The sequence below is a fragment of the Talpa europaea genome (genome assembly GCF_964194135.1).
Source record: "Talpa europaea genome assembly, chromosome: 7".
Taxonomy (NCBI): domain Eukaryota; kingdom Metazoa; phylum Chordata; class Mammalia; order Eulipotyphla; family Talpidae; genus Talpa; species Talpa europaea.
In genome coordinates, this window is record NC_140074.1 from 10,992,126 (window position 1) to 11,017,332 (window position 25,207).

The 25,207-nt window shown below is 45.8% G+C and overlaps 1 protein-coding gene across 1 annotated transcript; it reads left to right on the forward strand.

The window, feature by feature from the left end:
• Window positions 1-18,028: 18,028 nt before the first annotated feature.
• On the forward strand, window positions 18,029-24,022 carry LOC311173646 (protein SPATA31F1-like; the record flags this gene model as incomplete). Its single annotated transcript, XM_084237755.1, has 4 exons — window positions 18,029-18,172; window positions 18,750-18,798; window positions 19,272-19,332; window positions 20,305-24,022. The coding sequence occupies 4 exons, from the start codon at window positions 18,029-18,031 to the stop codon at window positions 24,020-24,022; spliced, it is 3,972 nt and encodes a 1,323-aa protein (XP_084093881.1).
• Between the last annotated feature and the right edge of the window lie 1,185 nt (window positions 24,023-25,207).

Here is a 25,207-nt window from a genome sequence, read left to right on the forward strand (position 1 = left end):
GCCATATTTTCATTGCTCACCTTACATAAATGTAGACAGCCAGGCACAGATTTGACAATCTGCCTAAGGTCACATAGCTAATGGGTAGAAGTAGGTATTTGACTCCAGAGTGCATAGTCCTAACCATTAGTTTTACCGTGCTATCTTCAGGACTACCTTGAGAATATGCAGGATTCCAGGTAAATATGATTATGCAATAACTTGATTAAATATGTATTATAAAATATATGACCCTGTGAGATACAATGTTTGATTAGTGAAGATTTAGATAATGTGTAGGGAAGTGGTATTTACTTATTTGTGTACTGTCTCATTAGTGCACATGAAGATTCTTAATGTCTAGATATCACCTCTTCCTGTTCAAGTCTAGTACCATCTTTTGCTGTCTTTATTTTAGACACACCAGTCCTAGCTAATTTCACATCTCTCACATGAGACAAAGGTAATAATGGTATTACTCACAAGGCATAGCTCTTCAAAACCTGTTTGAAGCAATATAGGTCTTCTTGCTGCTGTGATATCCTAATATTTCTTCAATGCTATTTCTGTCATCACTTATGACACCACATTATCCACCTTGCCAACATACTCAACAAACTAGGAATAGGAGGGAGTATCTCCAATCTGAAAAAGGGCATCTATGAAACAACAACGACCCACCACTAATACCACACTTTATGGTAGAAGACTTTTACCCCTAAGATCAGGAACAAGACAAGAATGTTTGCTTTCATCTCTTCTATTCAACATTGATCTAGAGGTTCTAGTCAGGGCTGTTAGGCAGGAAAAAAAAAGAAAGAAAACGATATAAAAGTCATCCAGATTTGAAAGAAAGAAGTAAAACTATATTCACAGAAGATATAATTTTGTGTAGAAAATTCAAAGAAATCCACTCAAAAACAATTATAAAAATTAGCAAGTTTGCAGACCAAAAGATAAATATTTAAAAATCAGTATTTTATACACTTTCATTTTATACAAATGTATTTTATGCAAGTATTTTATACAAGTGTATTTTATACACTTGCAATGAACAATTCAAAAAATGAAAAAAATTAAATTCCATTCCTAATACCAAAAAGAATTTTAAAACTTTGATACTACTAAGAATGGAATTTAAAATTTACACTCTGCAAACCATTTTAAAATTATTAAAGATCTAGGGCCTCCCTGGTGGTGCACAGGGTTAAGATGCAGCCTATGAAGCAATCCGCAGCCACTGCAGCATGAGTTCGATCCCCAGCCAGGGAACAACCCATATGGCACAGCAGACCTCTCCTTTCTCACCCGCTGCTCCTCTCAGCAGTATATTTCGGTCAGTCTGCCTGTTCTGTTCCCCACTCTGTCTCTGGTGGATGCTCCCACCCCCCCCCCCAGCCTTTGACCTGTACCCCAGTTCTTGTATACATAAATAAATACATCTTTAAAAAAAAAAAAAAGCTGTGGATTTTTATGTTGATTTTGTACCTGCCACTCTGCAGTATTCATTTATCGTTTCCAATAATTTTTTGATGGAGTCACTACGTTCTTCTACACATAATATCATATTGTCTATGAACAGGGATAGTTTCACTTCTTTTCCTACTTGGATTCCCTTTATTTCCTGTGTTTGTCTGGTGGCTCAGACCTAAATCTCTAGCACCAAGTTAAACCGAAGCAGTGATGATGGGCATCTTGTCTTGTGCTGGATCTTACAGGGAAATCTATAAAAAAGAATGAATTACTGATACAGTTATAATGAACCTTGAAAACATAATGCTAAGTGAAAGAAGCCAATCACAAAAGATCAGATACTGTATGATTCTCTTCATAGGAAAGTTCAGAATCGGGGAATCTATACAGACAGAAAGTAGGTTAGTGTCTGTTTAGGACTGGGGATAGGGAGAACTTGGGAGTGATAGCTAAAAAAGTATGGAATTTCTTTTGGAGATGGTGGAAATGTTCTAAAATTGTAGTGATAGTTACACATAGCTGTATACATGCCAAAAGTATTGAATTATATACTTCATATGTGTGAATTTGGTATGTATACGATATGTGAATTATTTCTCAATAAAACTTTTTTTTAATGAGCATTTAAGCTTCCCCCATCTTTTCCTTTTGGAATTCAGTGAACTATGGTTTCCTCACTAAGAAGTTACAATTTGGGGCCTCCCCGGTGGCGCAGCGGTTGAGCGCTGGGTTGCGAAGCTGCCCGCGGCCTCTGCGGCACCGGTTCGATCCCCGGCTGCTCCCCGGCCACCGGAGGAGGGTCCCACATGGCGTGCAGACCTCTCCTGCCGCCCGCTGCTCCCCTCAGCAGTGTACTTCGGACCTTCTGCCTGCTCTGCTTCCCACTCTGGCTCTGGTGAATTCTCTCACCCTCCCGCACTTCTGACTGTACCCAGTGCATGTATAAACCAAACAAACCAGCAAACAAATAAATAAATAAATAAAGCATGCCTCTATTTAAAAAAAAAAAAAAAAATCCAAAAAAAAAAAAGAAGTTACAATTTGACTCAATACCTGTTGGTATATTTAAAGTATTAATCTGGAACATACTACATGTTCTAAAGTATCTGTTGTTTACTCCAATTATCCCTAGGTATTTTGGGCAGCAAGTCTTTATAAAGATATCCACCTGATTTTAAATGGCTTGCTGCTAGGTCATGGGATCTGTATGTCACCTGAGGAAAGGTGTGAGGAAAGCACACACAGAGTGGGGCAAGTAGGTGAGAAAATAAGGATTTCTTGTTCAATCAGGAACCTGTTAGAATTCGATGACAGGAAGTCTGCAGACAGACTGTAAGGGGCAGGAATGACACTGTGTGGGTTTTCTGATCCAGCAGACCGCGTAAAGGAGGAGTCAGAGTCCTCAGTGGCTTTTGCAGGTCTCTTATTTAGATTTACCAGGCATACATATGGCAGGCAGGGGTGCCGGGGTGGAGCCAGGAGGCTGGCAGGCCTCCCGGCCCCCAGCAAATCCTCATTCTATCTGGGCTCTTTCTGGCGTTCTCTCTGCTTCTCTTCTCTTGGCTTCTGCTGGTGTCTCTGTGACGCCCCCCTTATAAACTCAGTCTCTCAGGATGGGTGTACCCACTTCAGGTGCCCGCCATCAGGCATGCATTCAGGACCACAGGGTTCCTAATGGCGGGAGGCAGAAAAGCCTGATACTTTTTACCTTACCCTACACAGACCACTTGAGAAGAATTTCTGAATGAGTAAGTAAAGGTCAAAGTGAAACAGAGGAACCAATACTTTCAGGACAGTAAGTTTTTTTTAAGGCAAGGTTTGCAGTTTGGTAGACAAATCAAAAAGAGGGGCCACCGGGTCAACATTCTTAGCATTTAAGTTACTATCATAAACCCATTGACGTATAATGTTTCTGTTGTGGTGGTTAGATTTGTCTGCCATTTTGTTTTTCATTTTCTGTCTCAAGTCTTTTTTGTTTATTTCCTCCTTATTGCCTTCTTTTGTGCTAAGTGAACATATTCCAGTATATCCTTTAATGATTTTTTAAATAATCATACTTAGTAAGAAAGGTTTTTTTATATACAGCTATTAACTTAAGATAAATTCCTAGAAGTAGAATTATTGAATCAAAAAATTGGTAGATTTTTAAGCCTTAGTCAAATTATTTCTGAATGGTAGCTAGAGTCAAATTTCCCTCCAGAAGAACTGTTGCAATTTACTTTCCCACCATTTACTTTCATTGTTGCTTCATCCCAGGTATCAGTTTCTTGGAGAGTTTATTATAATTGTCTCTCATAATGTATGGATATTGAAGTATGACTTGAAACCTGGTAAATTAAGGTTGATTTAATGTTCATAATTAAGGTTCAGTTAGGAAATTGGTCTTAATATTTAACACTTGGTGTTATTTAATGATGATTATCTTGATGAATTTCCATAATAAGTATATTTTTATCTCAAGTTCTAGCATGTCTTAAGCAATCTCAGAACACAAAGACACAAAGACATGTTACTAATCTATTTGATTACAACTTCAACTAACTTAAACCTTGGAGATAGAATGCAAAATGCTTTCTTTAAAATAAGTCGTTCTGGGCCTCCCTGGTGGCACAAGGGGTTAAGCACCGCACTATGAAGTAATCCACAGCCTCTGCAGCAGTTCGAACCCCAACCAGCCAGACAGAAATCCACATGGTGAGGTAGACCTCTCCTATCTTGCCCGCTGCTCCCCTCAGCAGTGTATTTCAGTCAGTCAGTCAGTCTGCTTGTTCTGTTCTCCACTCTGTCTCTGGTGGATTCTCTCACCCCCCGCATCTCTGGCCTGTACCCCAGCTCTTGTACGCATAGATAAATAAATCTTTTTTAAAAAATAAAGTAAGTCATTCTGAGTCTAAGTCTCAGATTCAGGCCTAAATTCTCAACAACCCAAGCGAGCCACTTTCCCTCAAGTGGACATAATTAATAGCTTCCTCCTAGTTCTTTGTGGTGACTGGATAGTCCTGTAGCTTGATCATTGTGGTGATTACGCAAATATACACATGTAGAGAAGTGATTTATATACACACATGACTGTCAGTGTCCTGGTTTTGAAATTTTACTATAATTATGTAAAATATAACCATTGGGAGAAATTGGGGACGGGCATATGGAACCTCTGTACTATCTTTGCAATTTCCCATGAGTTTATAATTATTTCACAGTAAGAAATTTTTTTTTTATAATATATTTTATTGTTATATTCCCCATACAATTGCAGCCCCCCCATTCTGACCCCAATCCCTCCCCTCCCGCCCCCGCCCCCCTAAAAGTGTCTCTGGTTCATAGTTTTTTGTTGATTTTGATTTTCACTTTCTTATAGTTATTCATTTTCCTGGTCCCTTATTTAAGTTTTCTAGATTCCTGCTATGAGTGAGACCATCCGGTATTTTTCTTTTTCTTTTTGGCTTATTTCGCTGAGCATGATCCCTTCCAGCGCCATCCACGTTGCTGCAAATTGCATGTGTTTATCTTTTTTGAATGCTGAGTAATATTCCATGGTATATATGTACCACATCTTCTTGATCCAGTCATCTATTTTTGGGCATTTGGGTTGTTTCCAAAGCTTAGCTATTGTAAACAGTGCTGCTATAAACATAGGGGTGCAGGTGTTCTTTGGAATTGATGTTTCTGTGTTCTTTGGGTAAATACCTAGGAGTGGAATTGCTGGATCATATGGAAGCTCTATGTTTAGTAGGTCCAGAAATCTCCACACAGCTTTCCACAGTGGTTGGACCAGTTTGCACTCCCACCAACAGTGCAGAAGAGTTCCTTTTTCTCCACACCCTCGCCAACATTTGTTGTTGCTAGTTTTTTTAATATGTGCCATTCTCATCACAGTAAGAAATTTAAACAGAATCTTTCTCTAAGAGTACCAGAGGAACCTTAAAAAAATTTTTTTTGAGGGGCCTCCCTTGCGGCACAGGGGGTTGAGATGCAACCTATGAAGCTATCTGCAGCCACTGCAGGGAGCTACCCACATGGTGCAGCAGACCTCTCCTGACTCGCCCGCTGCTCCCCTCAGCAGTGTATTTCAGTCAGTCTGCCTGTTCTGTTCCCCATTCTGTCTCTGGTGAATCCTCTCACCCCCCACACTCTGGCCTGTACCCCAGTTCTTGTATGAATAAATAAATCTTTAAAAAAATTTTTTTTGGTATAGATAATTCATTCACATGGTTCTTGTTCTCTCTCCTTGCCCCACCTGCCCATTGCCAACACCCCATTTCTGTTGCTTCCCTTCCCTTCTCTTCTTCTATACCCTTCTACTATATTTTATATCAATATAAGCAAATATGAGTATATTTTTTTCCAGCTTTTCCACACAAAGTGTATGTGTTAGTCTGGGTCCTCTGAAAAGCTGTTGCCAAGACAGAATTAAATTTGAAAATAATTCCTAGAGTTATGATCATTGGATGAAAGAGAAAATAATATTAACAATTTATAATGAATATTTCTAAAATTGTTCTCCATGGGGATTGCACCATTTTGCACTCCCATCAGCAAAGTCTGAGATTATCATCTTTGACCATACCGCCCAAACTTGCCTCATCTCATTTAATCAAGGGAGCCATAGTCCTGGTTAATATTTGGATGGGAGATTATCCATGGGAGATTATCCTCACCTGGCCAAGAATATGCTGTCAAACTTGGATTTTTGTCAGTTAGCTGTGGTGTGATTTAAATTTGCATTTATGGTATCGTGATTTTAAGTTATTGGTATTTCTTTTTCTATGGGCTATTTATATCCTGTGCTAATATTTCTTCTGAGTTACAAGGTGTTCTATTTATATACGGGAGATTAGCCTCAAAAGATTTACCTTTGGCTTTGTTTATGGTATGTTATGCCATTCAGAAGATATTCTATCTAATAATTTAGATATCTATCTAAATTATTCCTTTATGTATTGTTTCAATAATTTCTTAATTAGAAAAATTTCCTATCTCCAAGGTTCTAAAAGAGACATTCCATGTATTCTTCTACTTCTTTTATGTATGAACTTTTTATGTATGATTTTTTTAATTAAATATACTACTGATTTGGAGTTTATCCAAGTGTATGGTACAAAGTGTGAATTTACCTGCCATTTTTGAAAAGGCTATCTAATTGCCCTAAAACCATTTATTTAAAAGATAAATTTTTTTTTCCTACTGACTTGAGATTCCACCTCTATCATATACTAATTGTATTTGTTCTATTTCTGGACATTTTCATCAGTTCCATTTGTCTCATCAGCCTATTTATGCATGCACAAGTGTCATATTGTTCTAATAATTAAGACTATCTAGTCTTTGTTATTATGATAGCACCAATCTCAGTGCTATCCTAACTTTTCTCTTTTTTGTTTTACTGCCTAAAATAAAATAAGAAAATAATTTTTCTTATTTTCCACCATAAATTGAGAAATAGCTGCTCTAATTACTCTCCCCCCCCCAAAGAAATCTATTGGTATTTTAATTAGGATCACATTAATATAAATTAACTTAGCAATAATTTTTCAGTATTCCTATTTCTAATTATACAGTAAATCTATTTGTTCAATACTGCATTTATGGACTTGAAAATGTTGTAACATTTTTCTCAGCTATTTCTAGATTTTTATTCCTTTGTGCTGCTATTAGAAAGGGAATTTTCTTCCCCAATATATCTTTTGATTGTCATTTGTATACAGAAAGGCTTTTGATTTCAGCACATTAATTTTTGTACTCTACTACCTTATTGAATTATGTTTTTTTCTTCTCCATTTCTGTCTCCATTTCACCCCTTCCCCTTGTTGTTTTAACTTTTTAGTTGATTACCTTGGGTTTTTCAGGCATGCAATCATATCACTTTCCAAAAGTGTCAATTTTACTCTAAACTTACCAATTTTTTATGCTTTTATTTTCTAATTGTGTTACCAACTACCCTCTACCAAGTGAAAGCAACTGAGGAGCCAGGTAAGCAAGTAGTCAGAGAGGCAGAGAACCCTTTGGTGAGCATGCTCCTTAGCTTTGTGCTTGTCTTATTTTTTTCCATTATAACCATCAGTTGTGGTAAACATGGTGCTACACTTAAACAAAACACCATTTAGCCCTACAAGCACCCTAGGAAGTTTGTAGTATTACCATCTCCATTTTACAGATAAAAGAACCAAAATACAGATAAGGGAAAAAAAAACCTACCCAAGCTCATTTAATAAATAGTAAAGCAGCTTCGAATCCAAATCTGTCTAATTACGAAGAAACTACTCTTAACTGCCATGCTGTCTCACTGCTGTGGATATATAAGGGGATCTTCGCTGCAACTTCTCAGAATAGGAAGGACTCTGACCTGGCTGAAGACCCCCATCTCTGTGCTGTGGTCTGTGGTTTTGGCAAGATCCAAACTTTTTCCTTAACTGGGTTACACGGGCTCCCTGGGGTGTCCCTGAATGGAACCAGTTGCCCATAACCTCTGAAATGGAATACTCGTGTGTGTATAGATTTATCATTGAACTTGTATTTTTGTAAGTGATTGATGGGATATGGAGCATGCAGGAGCAAAGGAGATGCACGCTCATGTATGCCTGTCATTCTTTGCTACCCCGTGCAGACAGAGCACTTACAATGTCCCCACAAACACAAATTCTGGTGGATGCATGATGTTCAGACGTTGTTTAAGGATCAAAGTGAGCATAGGGTAAGCATATGAAAACCACTAACTTCCAAAGAGTGTAGTTAACTAGATGTGCACATTAAGAAGTAAAATTAAAATAATGGAGTTGATTTTGGGCAGTGGTTCCACTGCTCTGGTAAAAATGAAGTACATATGCTTCCAAGTATAACTTGTGTAAGGTTGCTGATTATGCATAAAAGTTAAATGCTTGGATATTTGCATTTAAACTTGGTATTGCAATACAAAGATGAACTGCAAAATTCAGGCTGATTATTTAAAGTTTTAATTTTCCTTTACTTAGAATAACATTAGGCATGTACAAATAAAAAAAAAACAGAATAAGTCAACAGAGAGAATAGTAAAAATGAAAAAGTTTTGTATTTTAGTAACTTTAAAGGCAGTTTTCCCCTCTTTTTGAACATAGAGCCCACATATTCATACAAATTATATATCCAGACACTTTATTTTTTTATTTTTAAATTTTTTTAAAGATTTATTTATTCATGCATACAAGAATCGGGGTACAGGCCAGATGTGCATGCGGGAGGGTGAGAGGATTCACCAGAGACAGAGTGGGGAGCAGAACAGGCAGACTGACTGAAATACACTGCTGAGGGGAGCAGTGGGCGAGACAGGAGAGGTCTGCCGCGCCATGTGGGTAGCTCCCAGCCCGGCCGGGATAGAACCCACACTGCAGAGGCTACAGACAGCTCCACAGTGCTGTGCTCAACCACCTGCGCCATCAGGGGAGGCCCATATATCCAGACACTTTAAGCCTACAGTGATTCAGATATAAGGCCAGGATTGAGAGTCACAGGAACAAATGACCTTAATAGAAGTTCCTGTCACTACTGAGGCTCCTGGGGATGAGGAGCATTGGTGGGTAGATGCTGCCCTCTAGTGCCCCTGGCCACCACCTAGTGATACCTGCACCACCACCACCCCCTTTTTTCTTTTTATTTATGTTTTTATTTATTTGTTTGTATGTTTGTATTTTACATCATTGTTCATTTTTGTGCAATGTGTGCTTTCTTTTCTCAGGTGTAGTCCCCATAGAATTTCCACCAAGTCACCCGTGCACCATCACCACAGTCCCTTGGGCTCTTCCCACCCTCTTTTGATCCCTCTCCCTCTGCTGCAGAATGTCTCTGATAATAGTTGCCTGTTTATTTTTGTTTTTTTTCCCTGATCCCTTGGTTGGTTCCCCTATATTCCTCCTATAAGTGAAACCATTCCGCTCCCCTTCTGCATGGTGTAGTGACCCGCTGTGTACGCTTTGCTGCCTGACACTACTCTGGAGCATCCTGCCCAACTCCCTAGAAATGGTGGCTTGCAGGCATTAATAAAAATACTCATGTGTAAACATGTTGCTGATTCTATACACAACAATACGAAAAGGCAACAATATGAAAAGAAAATTAAGAATTTAATTCCTTCAGCCTCTCCAGTGGCACAACATAGTGCAGCGTACCTCTCCTGTCTCGCCTGCTGCCCCCCTCAGCAGTGTATTTCAGTCGGTCTGCCTGTTCTGTTCCCTGCTCTGTCTGGTGAATGCTCTCGCCCTCCCACTCCTCTGGCCTATGCCCCAGTTCTTGTATGTATAAATAAATAAATCTTTTAAAAAAAGAAAGAAAGAAAAAGAAAACAAAAGACTGCTAATGACCATGACATAAAGAGATGGACAGCATTCCCTGCTCAAAGATGGGGAGAATCAAAAGGGTCAAATGGCTATTTTTGCCAATAGTGATATATAAATTTAATGCCACCCCCATTAAAATACCAATGCTATTCATAAAAGAAATAGAACAAAAATATTAAAATATACATGGAACCATAAAAGGCCTTGAATAGCTAAAGCAATTTTGAGAAAAAGTAAAGAAATGGAGGTATCATGTTACCGGACTTTATACCATGAAGCTCCAGTACTGAAAACAACATAGCATTAGAATAAAAACAGACATATGAATCAATGGAAAGAATCAAAATTCAGAAATAAATTCACACATGTAAATACGTAATTCATGATAAAGGAGCCACACATATACAATAAGAAAGGAGAATGTATTTAATATATGGTGCTGGGAGCCTCCCTGGTGGTGCAAGGGGTTAAGTTACAGCACTATGAAGTTATTGGCAACCGCTACAGCGTAAGTTGGATCCATGGCCAGGGAGCTAACCCACGTGGTGCAGCAGACCTCTCCTATCTTATCTGCTGTTCCCCTCAGCAGTGTATTTCAGTCAATCTGCCTGTTCTGTTCCCTACTCTGTCTCTGGTGAATCCTCTCACCCTCCCATACCTCTGGCCTCCATCCCAGCTCTTGTATGCATAAATAAATAAATCTTAAAACATATATATATATATATATATATAAGTATGTGTGTGTGTGTGTAGCTGGGAAAACTGGACAGCAATATATAAAGGGATGAAGTTGATCATACTCCATAGACAAAAATAAATTCAAAATAGATTAAAGACTTAGCTATAAGATCTACGACAATAAAATACACAGAAGAACACACAATATAGGGACAAGACTGTTCCAATAAAGCAATGAAACAGACAGCTTGATACCAGAACTATATTGCATTTCCATGATGCATTCCTTCATTATAAGTAATTGTCATGTTAAACATGTGACTGTTTTTAGATGCAAGTATTAGAAGCAGTATAAATTTGTGTAAAGTACATAATTTTCACCTTGTACATTTTCTTATTACAAGTAGGGTTGATCACTTTCAAGATGATGAATATATAGTTTTCTTATAGAAAACCAACTCAAAACAGAGTATCCCTGGTGGCTCAAGGGGTTAAGTCTCAGCATTATGAAGCTATCTGCAGCCTCTGCAGCACGAGTTCAATCCCAGGCCAGGGAGCTACCCACATCGCACAGTGCACCTCTCCTGTTTCGCCCACTGCTCCCCTCAGCAGTGTGATTCAGTACATCTGCCTGTTCTGTTCCCCACTCTGTCTCTGGTGAATCCTCTCACACACATACCCCTCCCCCGCATCTCTGGCCCACACCCCAGCTCTTGTATGCATAAATAAATAAAATAAATCTTTTATAAAAAAGAAAAGAAAATCACCTCAAGACAACAGGGAAAATAAAAAATGAAAACTGCATCTTAGATGAAACTAGGAAACAGATATAACCCAGAACTATGGTACATGCAAATGAAAAGTAGTTGGAAGAAATGTGAGCCCTCTGAATAAGAAAATGTAAGCAAATCCAGGATGTCCCAGGGTTCGTTTAGGGATTTATTGATACTGACAAACTTTCAAGCACTGTCCATTCTTCCCCATCATCCTCAGGTGTTGGTGTTTTATTCTCTAAATTGTCGCCTCGGCATCAAAAGATAGCTACTCTACATATAAGCATGACGACATTTCTCATCAAAGACAGGAATCTGTGGATCATAGGTTGGGAAGTTGTAAGCAAGTTCTCATATCCTGTCTCTTTACCAGAAGCCCTCCAGCAAATTTCCTCATGTATTATTAGTCAGACCTGGGTTCATATGTCTAAGATGCTATGTAATCTAGAAACTGGGAATCTGGCAAAGGGAATCAATTGTTTGAATACATATTGCTGACTAGCAAACCACCCCAAAAGAGTGACTTGAAAAGAAATTACAATATTTTCTCTCTCATTGTTTAGGTGGTTGACTCATGCTGGCGAGGCAGTTATATTTGGGATCTGTCCATCATTGCAGTTAGACAGTGCTGGTGCTGCAATCATTGGAAGCCCTATTCAACCACATTTCTGGTCCTGGATTGTGCACATAATCATCTGGGGCTGGAACAACTGAGGATCCTTGGACACTGTTTCTATGTAGTTTCTCATAGTGATCTTTTGGACTTCTTACATGCCTACTAATGGATTCAAGGGCACATGTTCTCAGGAAAAAAGCTAGAAAGATGCATGGGTGGGACGGCCTAAACCTGGAAAAACAAAACAAAAAAAACAAAAAAAAAAGAGAGAGGAAAAAAGCTAGAAAAAAACCACATTGTCCTCATGGGGGACTGGAAACACGGCTTTCACTGATAGCTGTGGGCTCCATCTGCATCTGTTTTGACTGCGACTGCACACGAACAGCCCCACAGTACTGCAAGGCCACCTAGAATGGCTCATCTTCGTTAGCCACGCCAACAAGGACGCATCTCATGTGCAAGGGCGAGCACTGGGGGGAGGTCAACCTGGCTCTACCATCAGGACATCTTCAAGGCCCCCAAAGACTTCAACTTCAATCTGACAGCAGGACAGAAAATCCACTTTGGGGAGGCTCTGGCCTCAAGCCTTTTTCCTGGCTTGGGCTGTGGAGGGCTCTTTTCTAAACAGAAGGACATAACAGTCTTTTCGAGGGGAACCCTGCAGCTGTCCCAGGAGGAGACTGTCTCAGAGGAGCAGGGTCTGACCAGGCAGGACCTGGGCCGCTCCTTTTCCTTCTGTGTTCCTGAGGTGCAGACAAGAGGTTCTTGATCCCTTTCAAGTGGAGGTCAGCACCCATAACCTCCTCTTCTTACCCTAAAGATAGTGTAGACATGGATGATTTTCAAAATCCCTTGAAAGTTGTTTTTTTTTTTTTTTTTTAACACACCGCATTAAATGGAGACCCTGAAGCTCCTGGCTGGGTGTTGTGGTCTGTTTTAAGACAAGAGTGATAATATATCGTCTTGTAGCTCTGAGACAGAGTCATTGTTTTTGGCCTTGCCCCTCTGCCTCCTCTGTATGGTGCCTCCTGGCACAAACTGTGACCCCCACTCTCCTTCAGATCAGGGCCACACGGCCTTTAATGCAATCACTTTGCTCCCAAATTATCCACACCCTGCTCATGGGGAAAAGATCCTTTCCTCTTGTGGCTAAATGCATTGCCCTGGACTCTGCCAATGTCTTCCCAGAAGGGTGATAGTGACACAAACCTTTGCAGGTTCTGATGAGTGACCTTCTGGAGCTGGTGAGCCCCTTACCAGTTATTGAACCCACCTGGTGTCCTGAAACATTCTGCAGGGGAGGGGGAGAGAGAGGGATCAAAACAGGGGAGGGAAGAGCACAAGGGACTATGGTGATGCTGCACAGGTAAATTGGTGGCGGGAATTTTATGGGGACTAGACCTGAGAGGAGAGGACTAGGCCTGAATAAACAGTGTCCTAATCCAGTGCCTGGCAAAAAGAAAAGAAAAGAAAGGAGATGAGAGGAGAAGAGAGGAGAGGAGGGGAGGGGAGGGGAGGGGAGGGGAGGGGAGGGGAGGGGAGGGGAGGGGAGGGGAGGGGAGGGGAGAGAAAGAAACCCACATTTATACGGACAGTCAATGACAAAGGAATCAAGTTTCAGTGGAGAAAGGAAAGTCTCTTCAATATATGGTACTGGGAAAAATGGACAGCCGCATGCAGAAAAACGAAACTAGCCACTCTCTCACACCATACATAAAAATTAACTCAAACTGGATTAAAGATTTGGATGTGAGAATACAAGCCATAAAACACATAAAAGAAAACATAGGCAAAACACTCCATAACACTGATTTATCAATGTCTTTGGAGACTTGAAACTATGAGTGTCTGAAGAATTGGGGGGAATTTTTGATAACTTCAGAGAGGGAAAAACCTTTTTAAGTTTTCTTAAAAAAAAAAAAGACCAATAACAATAAGACTAATAAAGTCAACTACATAAAATGCAAACATTTCGCATAATACATCATAATTATCAAATAGCAAAGTGAGAAAAAATTGCTATATATGTGTATATACAAAGGGCAGTTTTCTGTAAAAAGCATGTATAAATCAATCATCTGTGGTCAACATTAGGAATGGATATTTAACAAAAAAGGAAATAAACATAAATGTGTGTTTGGCATACCTTAAAACATTTGTAAATATACTAGATACAATTTATCATTTCTCAGATTGACAATATGAAATGTTCCATAATACTGAATCAAAAATTATGAGAAAAGAGATACCTTACAGTTTTGTTAAGAGTACAAATTGGTGCCTCCCTGGTGGAGCAAGGGGCTAAGTCTCAGCACTGTGAAGTTGTCCACAGCATGAGTTTGATCCCCAACCAGGGAGCTAACACACAAGGCCCAGCATACCTCTCCTGTCTGGGCTCTTGCTCCCCTCAGCAGTGAATTTCAGTAGATCTAACCATTCTGCTCCATGCTCTGTCTCTGGTGAGTCCTCTTACCCCCACACCTCTGGCCTGCACCACAGCTCTTGTATGCATGGATAAATAAAAATAAATCTTTTTTTTAAAAAAGAATAAGTTGTAATTAAAATAAGAGTACAAATTGGTACAATTTAGGGGCCTCCCTGGTGGTGCTGGGGTTAGTGTCTCAGTGCTATCAAGCTATTGCCAGCCACTGCAGCATCAGTTCAATCCCCGACCAAGGAACTAACCCAGATGGTGCAGCAGACCTCTCCTTTCTCACCTGCTGCTCCCCTCAGCAGTGTATTTCAGTAGATCTGTCTGTGCTGCTCGCACTCTGTATCTGGTAAACCTTCTCATGCTGCCCCAATACCTCTGACCTACGCCCCAGTTCTTGTATGCATAAATAAATAAAGATAAATCTTTTTTTAAAAAAATGGTATAACCTGCAGAACAATTAGGCAATACCAACGTTTAAAAATACATCTATCAGTTCAACTCTTGGGAATTTCTCCTACATATATACTCATACCTGTGTACAGGGATTTATACACATGAGGTTCATGCCAGCATTATTATACAGAGAAAATGACTTTAAGCAACAAAGTATTTATGAATGTGGTATTGGAAATAAGTGAGGTGGTAGTTTTGTCAAAGAAGACAATGGAAACAACAAAGAAAATTACATACGATGCATTCATACTAGTATAGTAAAACAAGAAAAGGGAAAACAGTGATTCTTGTATCTTCCGTTTGTGAAGAAAGATAAATCAGTTTATTTATGATTCCTATGCTAAGTTAATTCTGAAAGATACACCTGAAAATAAGGGGGAGACAAGGGTAATAGACATTATACCTACCTTCCTCTGCCTTTGGAATGGTGTACTGTGTATATGTATGCCAAATGCTAACTACTAAAAAATTACTAACTTCATTTATTGAAATAAGCACCTCCATCAAGAGACTCATCTCTGCACCTCCACTCTCCCTATAAATGCTCCCGGTCCACCATCTACACCTCTGTCAGAGATAGACTACATATCTTACTACCCAGTACACTCTGAGGCCTATTCCTCCTGCTCTGCATTTTGTGGTAAGTCTCTGTCCCACATGAAACTCTCTCTCCCTCCACTGGCCTGCCCCTCGCCCACAGTCTGCACTTTCAACTCAACCCCCTGTCCTTCTACCCAGGAGCCCTCCCTGACTGCTCCGATCTTCATTATGCTTTCTTTTTTTTTTAATTTTACATACTTTGTACATCATTTTTCATTTTTGTACAATGTATGCATTTCATCTAGGTTACAATCCCCGTAAAATTCCCACCACCCTTGCATTGATCCTACTCCCTTCTCCCACCCCGTAGTGTGTCTCTGGTTTATAGTTGCTTGTTGATTTTGATTTTTACTTTATTATAATTAGTCTTTTTCCTGGTCCCTTATTAGGGTTTTCTAAATTCCTGCTATGAGTGAGACCATCCGGTATTTTTCTTTTTCTTTCTGGCTTATTTTGCTGAACATGATCCCTTCCAGCTCAATCCATGTTGCTCCAAATGGCATGAGTTTATCATTTTTGATGGCTGAGCAATATCCCATTGCTTATATGCACCACATCTTCTTGATCCAGTCATCTATTTGGGGGGCATTTGGGTTGCTTCCATAGCTTAGCTATTGTAAATAGTGCTGCTATAAACATAGGGGTGCCTCTGAAATGGGATGTTTATTGCCTGGGACCCACAACTGAGTATATATTTCTATTTATTCTAGATCGATCGCTCTTGTTTCATGCGTGATAGTCTTATCTCAGAAACAGTCGCCTAAATATCTTGAGAGCAGGAAGACAACGTGACTCAAATGTCTTTAGACCCTTGACACAGGCCCACCTTAGGGAAGAGCACAGAGTGAGGCCTCACCGGCCAGCTGGGTGGAGGACCAGGTCCCAGAGAAGGGCCAAAGAGGCTCTTCAGAGACTCTCAGTCAAGAATGTCATGACTTGAGCAACTGTGCCGAGGGCAAGACTCCCTCAGGGAAAATCACAAATCCTGGGATATCGAAATCGTAATATCCACGGTGGCCAAGGAGGTAAAGTCCACATCAGTATCAGTAGTCAAGGTGTAGAGAGATCGGTCTTGGGTTGACTGGAAACGCCTGTCCTGCCTAAAAGTTACCAGAATGCAGTTGAAAAACAACAAAACCCTCCCCGGTAGAGAGCACGCACGCAGAGCAGGTAAGGAGATCCCCAAGCAACAGTTACTTTCTCACCCTCAGGTGGAGGTGGCGGCTCATCTCTACAGAAAATCATGAGGACAGCAGGGCGCTGTCTCCTGTGTAGGGAAGCTCTGGAAAACAAAATGTGGACAGCACTCCAGAAGTGAGCCCTGCCCACATGCCCCACGGAAGGCAGTGTTTAGTCACTTCCCATGACAGTGCAGAGGTTTCCCTTCCTCTAGAGGTTTAAAAATTTTTTTAAGATATATTTATTCATGCATACAAGAGCTGGGGTACAGGCCAGAGGCACAGGAGGGTAAGAGGATTCACCAGAGACAGAGTGGGGAACAGAAGAGCAGAAGGACCTAAATACACTGCTGAGGGGAGCAGCAGGCAGACAGGAGAGGTCTGCTGAGCCATGTGGGAATCTCCCTGGCAGGCCGGGAATCGAACTGGCACTGCAGAGGCTGCGGAAAGCTCCACAGCGCTGCGTTCAACCTGCTGCACCACCGGGGTGGACCCTAGAGGTTTAAATTAAAAACGTTGCCACCTTGGCCTTTCCCTGCCACATCGGCCATGGTCCCCTTTATGTGCCTGTGGCAAGTGACCGCCATCCCCTGTGATATCAGAGCTCTCCATTTCCAGCCACAAGCAGACTCTGCCCTCACTAAGCGCGGGTGCTTCCCTGATACACTTGCAGACAGGCAGAGGAGCTGCACAAGGATTCTGTCTCGGCCACTCATCCTTAATGGGTGTCCCGACACAACAGGCCCCGGGGATGGGTGACCAGACAGTCATCACGGAGGTGTAGGTGTGGCGAGGGAAGAGCAGACAGAATGGGAATACAGGCATCGCCTGTGAGCGAGCACTTTCAGTCCCAGGCTCTGTAACCTTTACAGAAAACCAGACATCCTCACTGACAGACTGACCGCCGCATGAGCTTCCCAAGTGTAGGGTAAGGAAAAAATATATCGGGCTTTTCTGCCCCCCTGGCATTAGGATTGATGATGGATCCCTGCAGTCCTGAATGCATGCCTGATGGCGGGCACCTGGAGTAGGGTGTGGGCATACGTAAGTGGGTACACTTGGGCTGACAGACTGGGCTTATAAGGGCAGCATCACAGGGATGCCAGTGGAATGGAACAGCAGAGTGAATGAGAGAATGAGAGTGAAAGAACAAGAGAAGCAGAGACCACAAGAGAAGGCCAGAGAGCCCAGAGAGAGAGAGAGGACGTGCTGGGGGCTGGGGCATGCCATGTGCCTGATAAACCCAATGAAAGCCTGCAAAAACCATCGAGGGCTTCAGGACTCCTCCTTCACCCATCTGCATAGACTCATAGAGATCCTGTGCTGTCTATCTGCCACCACACCAAGACACACAAAGGTCCTGGACACCACACCAGTCTTGAGAAACAGAAGGGCTTTGTGATGCACATGGGTAGCCTGGTTCCGTCGTCTGGGAGGCGGGGAGGACAAAGCGGAGCACTGGGAGTCAGTAGGCACCGGGACCCTGAATGCCTAGACATAGGGATGTCTGGGCTCCTCGTGCTGATGAGGCTAAGACCATGTGGAGTCCGACTTTTCTTCCGTGGGATGGTGGATACCATTTGTATACCTACGGCTCCGTCTTACTTATGATCCTCATTATCTGGAAAGTGAAAAAGAGTTACCATGGATTGAGGCTGGAACCTAAAAAGTGCTGCTGCCAGGTAGGGAAACACTCTGATTGTGATGGAACTAAGTACGCCTCAGAGGAGCTCAGTGCTGCTCCTCTTACCATGTCGAAATCACACCTTCATGGAGTCTAGAAAAACTTCCTGACCAGGGCATCCCTGCAGTGTGTTCTAACTGCAAAATCAGATGCTCTATCTGGCTTAGGTGGAGACCTATTAAAAGGGCATTGGCCTGACAGGTGCAGACACTTGCCAATAGAGAGGCCTGCTCTGCTTAGTGCTCTACTAAGGCCTTTATAAGCAGGAGTCTAGGCTGTTAGCCCCACCCTTTCATCTTCTCTGCTCTCTCTCTTCTTTCACCGTAAGCCTCACACAGTACTTCTACTTGGAATCAGACAGATTGGAGGGACAGAATTTGGGAGAACCCCAACTGACTCAGAGAGAGGAGACAGAGGAACTGCCGGGGTTAAAAAAGATGGAGCACCAAGGGATAGTAAATGAAAGACAGTCAGAAAAAGAGAAGGAATTAGGACATGTTACTGCCTCTGACTCAGCTTGCACATGAGAAACAAAATGGTATCCCAGATTCACACCCCAACTTTTTGTCTTTAAGCGACACCGAAAAGTCAAGCAAAGGGCAAGAGATGCAGGAGCATCAAGAGGTAAAGTGCCAGTCTCTCCCCAAACCCATCCCTGTGGGCCAAGTTCCTGTGGATCCTGTCCCTCTATGGCCCCAGCTGCCAGGAGCCAGATGCTCTGACCCCCTAAGGATTCAATTCCCAAACTCTCCCAGAAGATTCTTCAAGGTGGGAGGTCAGAACTAGGGAATGTTCCAAAATTCTGACCCAAGGGTGAGGGGTGAGGACGACAGGCAAAAGCCCTTCGCTGCATCACTTACTACTCTCCTGACCCTGTGAAGGTCACTGCACCTCAGTCTTGCTAGGATGAAATGGGCCCCAGGCAGTGGCCCCGAGAGCAGCAAATGGGATGGGTCGGGAGCGCTTGGAAACCCCTTCCTCTGTGCACAGATGTGCCTCAGACACTGCCTGCTGGGATTTCAGCCCCCCTGCTGCAAAGGCCTCTGGGCATCCCCGATCCTCACCTGCTCCAGTGACACTGTCTCCTGGTTTCTCAGCTAGGGGGTGTTCCAGGAAAGAAGCTGAGAAGCCGAGGGAGCTGCTCTCTGTCATGAAAAGGTGATCCCTGGCTCTTTGCAGTCCTCCAGCACCCACATGGCCTGTGCTGATTTCTCAGCTCAGTCTGGGGCAGGGGTGGGGAGGGACAAAGCTGGGAGGAGGTGAGACACAGCAGAGGCTGGAGCGCGGCTTGCGAAGGCAGCCAGGGCACAGGGATGAGACGTCTCAGAGGGGGGAGTGTGCACTTCTACTCTGGACAAGGACACAGCAGGCCTGGAATCCAGGACCTGACTGGCATGTAATTAACAAGCAGCTCTACATGGGTTTGCACTCCCCACAGAAGGAGCTAAGTAAGCGCAGATGGAAGCCACCATCGTCATAGTCTCTTGACAGCGACACCCTTTCAGGCACAGTCCCCGGGACTCTGGCCCCATCAGCTGCCATCACCTGCTCTGGTTCTGTGGCCAGTGAAGTCACTTCCTGGGACGGCACTCAGACAGGAGCCTGTCCCTCTAGCCTCTGCTTAAGGTCTGCAGAGAATGGGGTTGGCTCTCAGGCGGTGTTGAGGACACAGCACCGGCTACAGGATGCAGAGTTCCCCCCAGGAACTCATTTCCCTCGTGTTGGGAACTGAGCAACAGGCTGTGGCCTCTCAGCCCCAAACGTGCATGGCTCTGGGTGTACCCGGTGACGATCCTGGAGATGCCCCATCAGCTACTCGCTGACTCCCCCATGTCCCTGGATCCCTTCTGCTGGCTCAGCTTGTCAGCAGGGCCCCAGAGGACTCAGCCCCCAGGCTCTGGGGCCCTGTGCTCCCTAGCTCCCTCCCTGCGGCCACGTCCACAAGCCCCAGGTCCTCACCAGCCATCCCTGTGCTGCCTAAAGTTTCCTGAAAAGAGTGGCTCAGACATGCTGGGAGTGCAGAGCCCAGGTCTGGGGCAGGGCAGGGCCAATCTCCAGAGCCCACGCGCCCAAGCAGGCAGACGTGCAGACGTCACCCCATCGGTAATGGCTGGCGTGTTTCCCTTCCAGCCAGGACTGGCTTCCTCGGGAGGGAGGAGTGCGGCGGCTCCTGTGTGCGGATCCCTGCTGCAACACCTGCAATGCTGTGGCTCTGGACATCAAGCATCTGCTGGAGGGTGGGAGCCTGACCTCCCCCTGTTCAGTGGGGCCCCCTCAGGGCTCCCCTTGTCTAGACAGCATGGCCATGCCTAGTGAGCCTGTCGAGCAGTGTCCAGAGCACCAGGCCCACTGCTCCAAACAGCTCCCTCTCCCACTGTCAGCCCCCGTGGCGGCACAATTCTCAGACCAGAAATCCTTCACCCGGTCCATGGTCCAATCACCCACTGCAGTCAGCATCCACGATTACTGGACTGAACACCTCCAGCTGACGCAGCAAATTCAAGGGCCAGAGGCGCCCAGGGGACCAGAGAATATGTGCATCTCCGTGTTGGAAGAGCCGAGGGCTCCAGTGACTCAGCAGCTGACGGGACAGACCAACTCCAGCCTCAGCTATGAGAACCAGGGGCAGCAGCCCATGAACTCCCAGGTCTCACTGCTGACCGTCAACCAAGCGATCACCACCGCCACCCTGACAGATCCTGTCCCCTGGCACATGGACACTGTCCTCCCTGCCAACTCACCCATCCTTAGCCCTGACGTCCAGAGGCTTCTTGAGGTACATGTGAAAAAATGGATGCACTTCCAGAGGTGGGGGCTCCCCAGGCGTGTGGAGGAGTCCATGAGGCAGCACATGCCCAACCCACCGCTGTTTTGCCAGCCGGAAAACAGCGAACCCGGTTCTCCCATCCACTGCGACAGTCCTAACTTCTCTGTTGAAAATTTGGGGACTGTTTCCTACCAGACCTGGGGCTCATGTCTGGCTGGCCAGGCCACCCAGGCCTTCTGGATCTCTGAGTGGGCCATCAACACCGCCGACCAAGGACACTGCTACCAGCAAGTCCCACACCATCTAGCCTTGCCGTCTCCAGCCCTTAAGGACTTAAGTGGCCCCTGTGCACTGCCTGGGCCACATGCCAGTGAGACAGTCGACCCCTGGCAGCAGAAATACAGCCAGCTGTTCTGTGGACTCCCTTCCTTGCACAGCGAGTCCCTGGTGGCCAACGTCCTGGGCTCTCCCGGCTTCTCACTCAAAAACAGCATGTCCAAGCTTCCCTTGAACGATCCTTTCCCCTTCAAGGAGCTCTCTTTCCTTCCCTTTCCCCCTAAAACTCCACCCCAGCCAGCCCCACCACCTTACCCATCTTCCCACAACCAGTCGGCTCCCTCTGACCACCGGCAAGCTCACACCAATATCCCATTTCTGACTCGGGCCGAGTGTGAGGCCTTGGAGTGGCACGTGCTACAGAGGCACCTGCAGCTTCAGTGGGGCTCGCCAGCTGTTTTCCAGAGGTCTCAGCATGCTCTGAGCCCCGCTCCACATAAGTCCTGGGACAGAGCCCCGTCTCCTGAGACACTGAAGACTTCCTGGCCAGGGCAGCCCGTCTCAGTCCTCACCAAGGACATCCTTCTCTTCCCGGAGCAAGCCCGCAGGCTGCTGGATTTCCACCTCCAGAGGCAGCTGATTCACAACCGCTGGGGGCTACCCCAGAAGATCCAGCAGTCCTTCCAGCTGCTCCTGCCCATCGACCAGCAGCCTCTAGCCTGGCGCAGCACGGCGCTAGCCAGCGAGGGTGTCTCCCGAGAGCCCGCTGGTACTGTGGGCACATTCCCGCCCTTCAGGGACCCAGTGCCAGTCCCTATGCCACACTTGTTTGCGCAGGCCCAGGAAATGCTACAGAACCACATCGACTCCAAGTGTGGACAGATTCAGCAGGAAAAGGTCCCGGTGGGTGTAGGTGGCTCCTGGGAATGCGAAACTCCCGGGGGCCAGACCTGCAGCCCAGAAAGTGAGCCCTCAGAGCTACAGGCAGCCAGTGACCCTGACCAGCCACAGAAGGACTCGCCTCTGGCGCCAGACCCAACGCCGCTTGATCAGCAGCAACAGGCTTCACCAGAAGTGGTCGCTGAACACCCTAAGGTGCCCCAAGCTCTGTCCAAAGGAGCCATTGAGAAACTGGAGACCACTTTGCGGCACAAGTATCTGGCCTTCTTGTCGGGGCTGCCTGCCCTCTATTATGTGGCCCTCTCCATGGCCATGACCCCAGAAACTGCTCCCCAAGATGAAGCCACAGACTCAGGGCCCAGGCCTGCCCAAACCCCACCAGCACCTCTGACTCAGATCACCTTGTCTGAAGAGCCGTGTCTGAGTCCCGAGCCAGGCTTCCAAGGTGCCGAGGAGACTAGTGAGGACGCTGCAGAGGAGGTCCAGGCTGAAGCGCACGTGGAAGAAACGGAGGAGCCGGAGCCTCTGGAAAGCCAGTCAGAGCCGCCGAGCCCCATCGTGAACAAACTCAACTTCCACCTCAGAAAGAAGACCCTAGAGATACAGCTAGGAATTCCCACGCGGGCAAAGGAATCCAGGGAACATGGTGGAGCAACCTCAGAGAATGCATCCACATGGGAGGCCCTCGCAAGTCCACACGACCAAAGGAACACGTCGCCGCAGGAGCTCCCCCTCCCACCAGACAGTCCTTGTACCCCAGATCCTGGACGGCTCAGCCCTCGAGGCCAGCTGGCCTCCCCGTTACAGGCAGGGCAGCAGAGCCAGACGCAGCCGAGTTCCAGAGCTTCATCCCCTGGCTCTGCCCACTGGGCCTCCAAGGTCGCGCAACCCACTGAGGACATGACCAAGGCGCAGGTGCTTTTTGTCCGGCTGGAGGCCGGTGTGAACGAAGGCAGCCTGGAGAAGCCCTGGGGCCCTGAAGCCCAAAGCCCAGACAAGTGCACAGACTGGGCCCCAGCCCCAGAGGTGGCAGAGAAGAGAGAGAAGCCAGGGAAGCCCAAACCGGCGGGGGGTCACGGAGAAGGGGATGCGGGCCTCGCACTCCCCTCAACTAGAGAAGAAAGCCCCCACGCCGAGGCCCCCAGTCCAGTGAGGACGCTTCTGAGCAGGACGCGCAGCAGCCTCTGGCGACGCAGCCATCGCTTTCACCTCGATGCTTCCTGCCCACCCAGTCCCCAGCATCGCCCTCTGCCCTGGCTCCCTGAGCAAGCTCCAAGAATGCCCGGGACGGGGGAATCTGCGAAGGATGACCTGCCACACAGTCCAACCAAGGGCGGTGTCATCCTCAAGCCAGCAAGGATGCCTCAGAATGCCCGGCCTGTGGTGCCCCGGGCGTTGCAGGGCCCGCCCCTCCAGGGTAAGCTTCTGCCAGCCCAAACTTTGCAAGGGCAGCTTTTGCAGGGGCAGGTGATGCCAGTCCACAGCCACAAGAGGCCCAGCCTTCCAGAATCTGGCCTGAGAAATAAGATCAAGTCTTTTCTCAACTGTATTAACCCCAAGCCAAAAGCCAAAGGGCATGAGTACTCCATGCCCTCCACAGTGCAAACAGTGGCCCAAACCAGAAAAGGCAAAGCTGAAAAGATCCTGGCTCCAGCCAAAAGCCCCTTGGGGCACAGCAAGACACAGAAGATAAGAGGGGGCCCCAAGGCCACAGCTCTCCTCCCTGGGAAGCAAGCGGCCACAGCCTGCTCAGGTGACCTCCTTTCCCCACACAGCAAGTTCCGGCACCGCCTCCGAACCCACTCCCGTAAGCCCCACTTGGCCTCTGTCCTGGGCCGCCCCCCATACTGCCCTCGGCATTGTCCCCAAGGGGTTAATGCCACCCAACCAGGGAACCCACCCTGACGCTCTGCTCACTTCGGAGGGGAACCTGGGCTGCTCCAGACTCCCCAACCAGGGATGTCTGCGTCCCTTGGAGAGGTTGCTACCGTCATTTTTAGTAATGTGCGGGAGGGGCGACCCACTCCACCTCAAATACACTCTATTCTCTAAGCAAACAGTTGTCTTCTGCTCCTTCTCTCCACCGCGCCAAGTTAAGGGAAGGCAACGAGGAAGCTAACATGTCCTCCCAACCCAGGAAAGGAGCTTTACCCCACACGCAAGCTGACCAGCTGCCCCACACCTCCTCCAGCCCCATGTGCTTGTGGATGAGGACCTGAGCAGAGGGCAGCACTGACCACACGTGGCCAGGAATGCCACAGACTCAATTCACTGATGGCATCTATCTACGCCCCCAGCCTGGAGGGAAGGTTTTTAGAGCCGCTCCACAGTGCTCCAAGCTTGAAGAAGGGCTTTGCGTGTATTGAAAGCACAGAGTCACTATGACGGATGTCAGGTGCGGTAACAGACTCTCCCCCCTCTGTCCCCTGCCTTCTGTCAGTTACATCCTCTGGACAGCTGGTCTGGGCGGCTCGGCCTATATACCACGCCCGCTGCCTATCAGCTCGTGGAATGAGGCACAGAATGAAGATCACAGTAGGACATGGAGGGGGGCTTGTCCCCCACCCCAAAGGCAGGGAGGGCCTTGAGGGGTGCAGGAGGGAGCATGTCAATGAAGTCAGTTCTGAGTCCCCAGGACAGAAGCTGACATGTTCCCAACCACAGCATCATAAGAGAAAAAGCCCATTTGCTTCACATGCAAATGAATTAGACGACAACCTTAGGTCTTAGAACATTTTTTTTTTAAGATTAATTTTATTTGTGCATACAAGAACTGCCAGCTGTACAGGGGGTGAGAGAATGGGTAGAGAATGAGTGGGTAGAGAACAGGAGTATCCATTTAAATACATTGTTAAGGGGAGCACAGGCAAAACAGGAGAGGTCTGCTATACCATGTGGTCAGCTCCCTGCCTGGGGATTGAACTCAGGCCACAGTGGCTGGTGATAACTTGACAGTGCTGAGACTTAACCCCTGCACCACCAAGGAGGCCCAAGGTCCAAGAACATTTAGGGCAGGGAGGTGAATAACGTGAATTTCAGTCAGTTGCCCATAGTGTGATGAAGAGCAGTGAGTGAAGCCTTGTTGTGTGA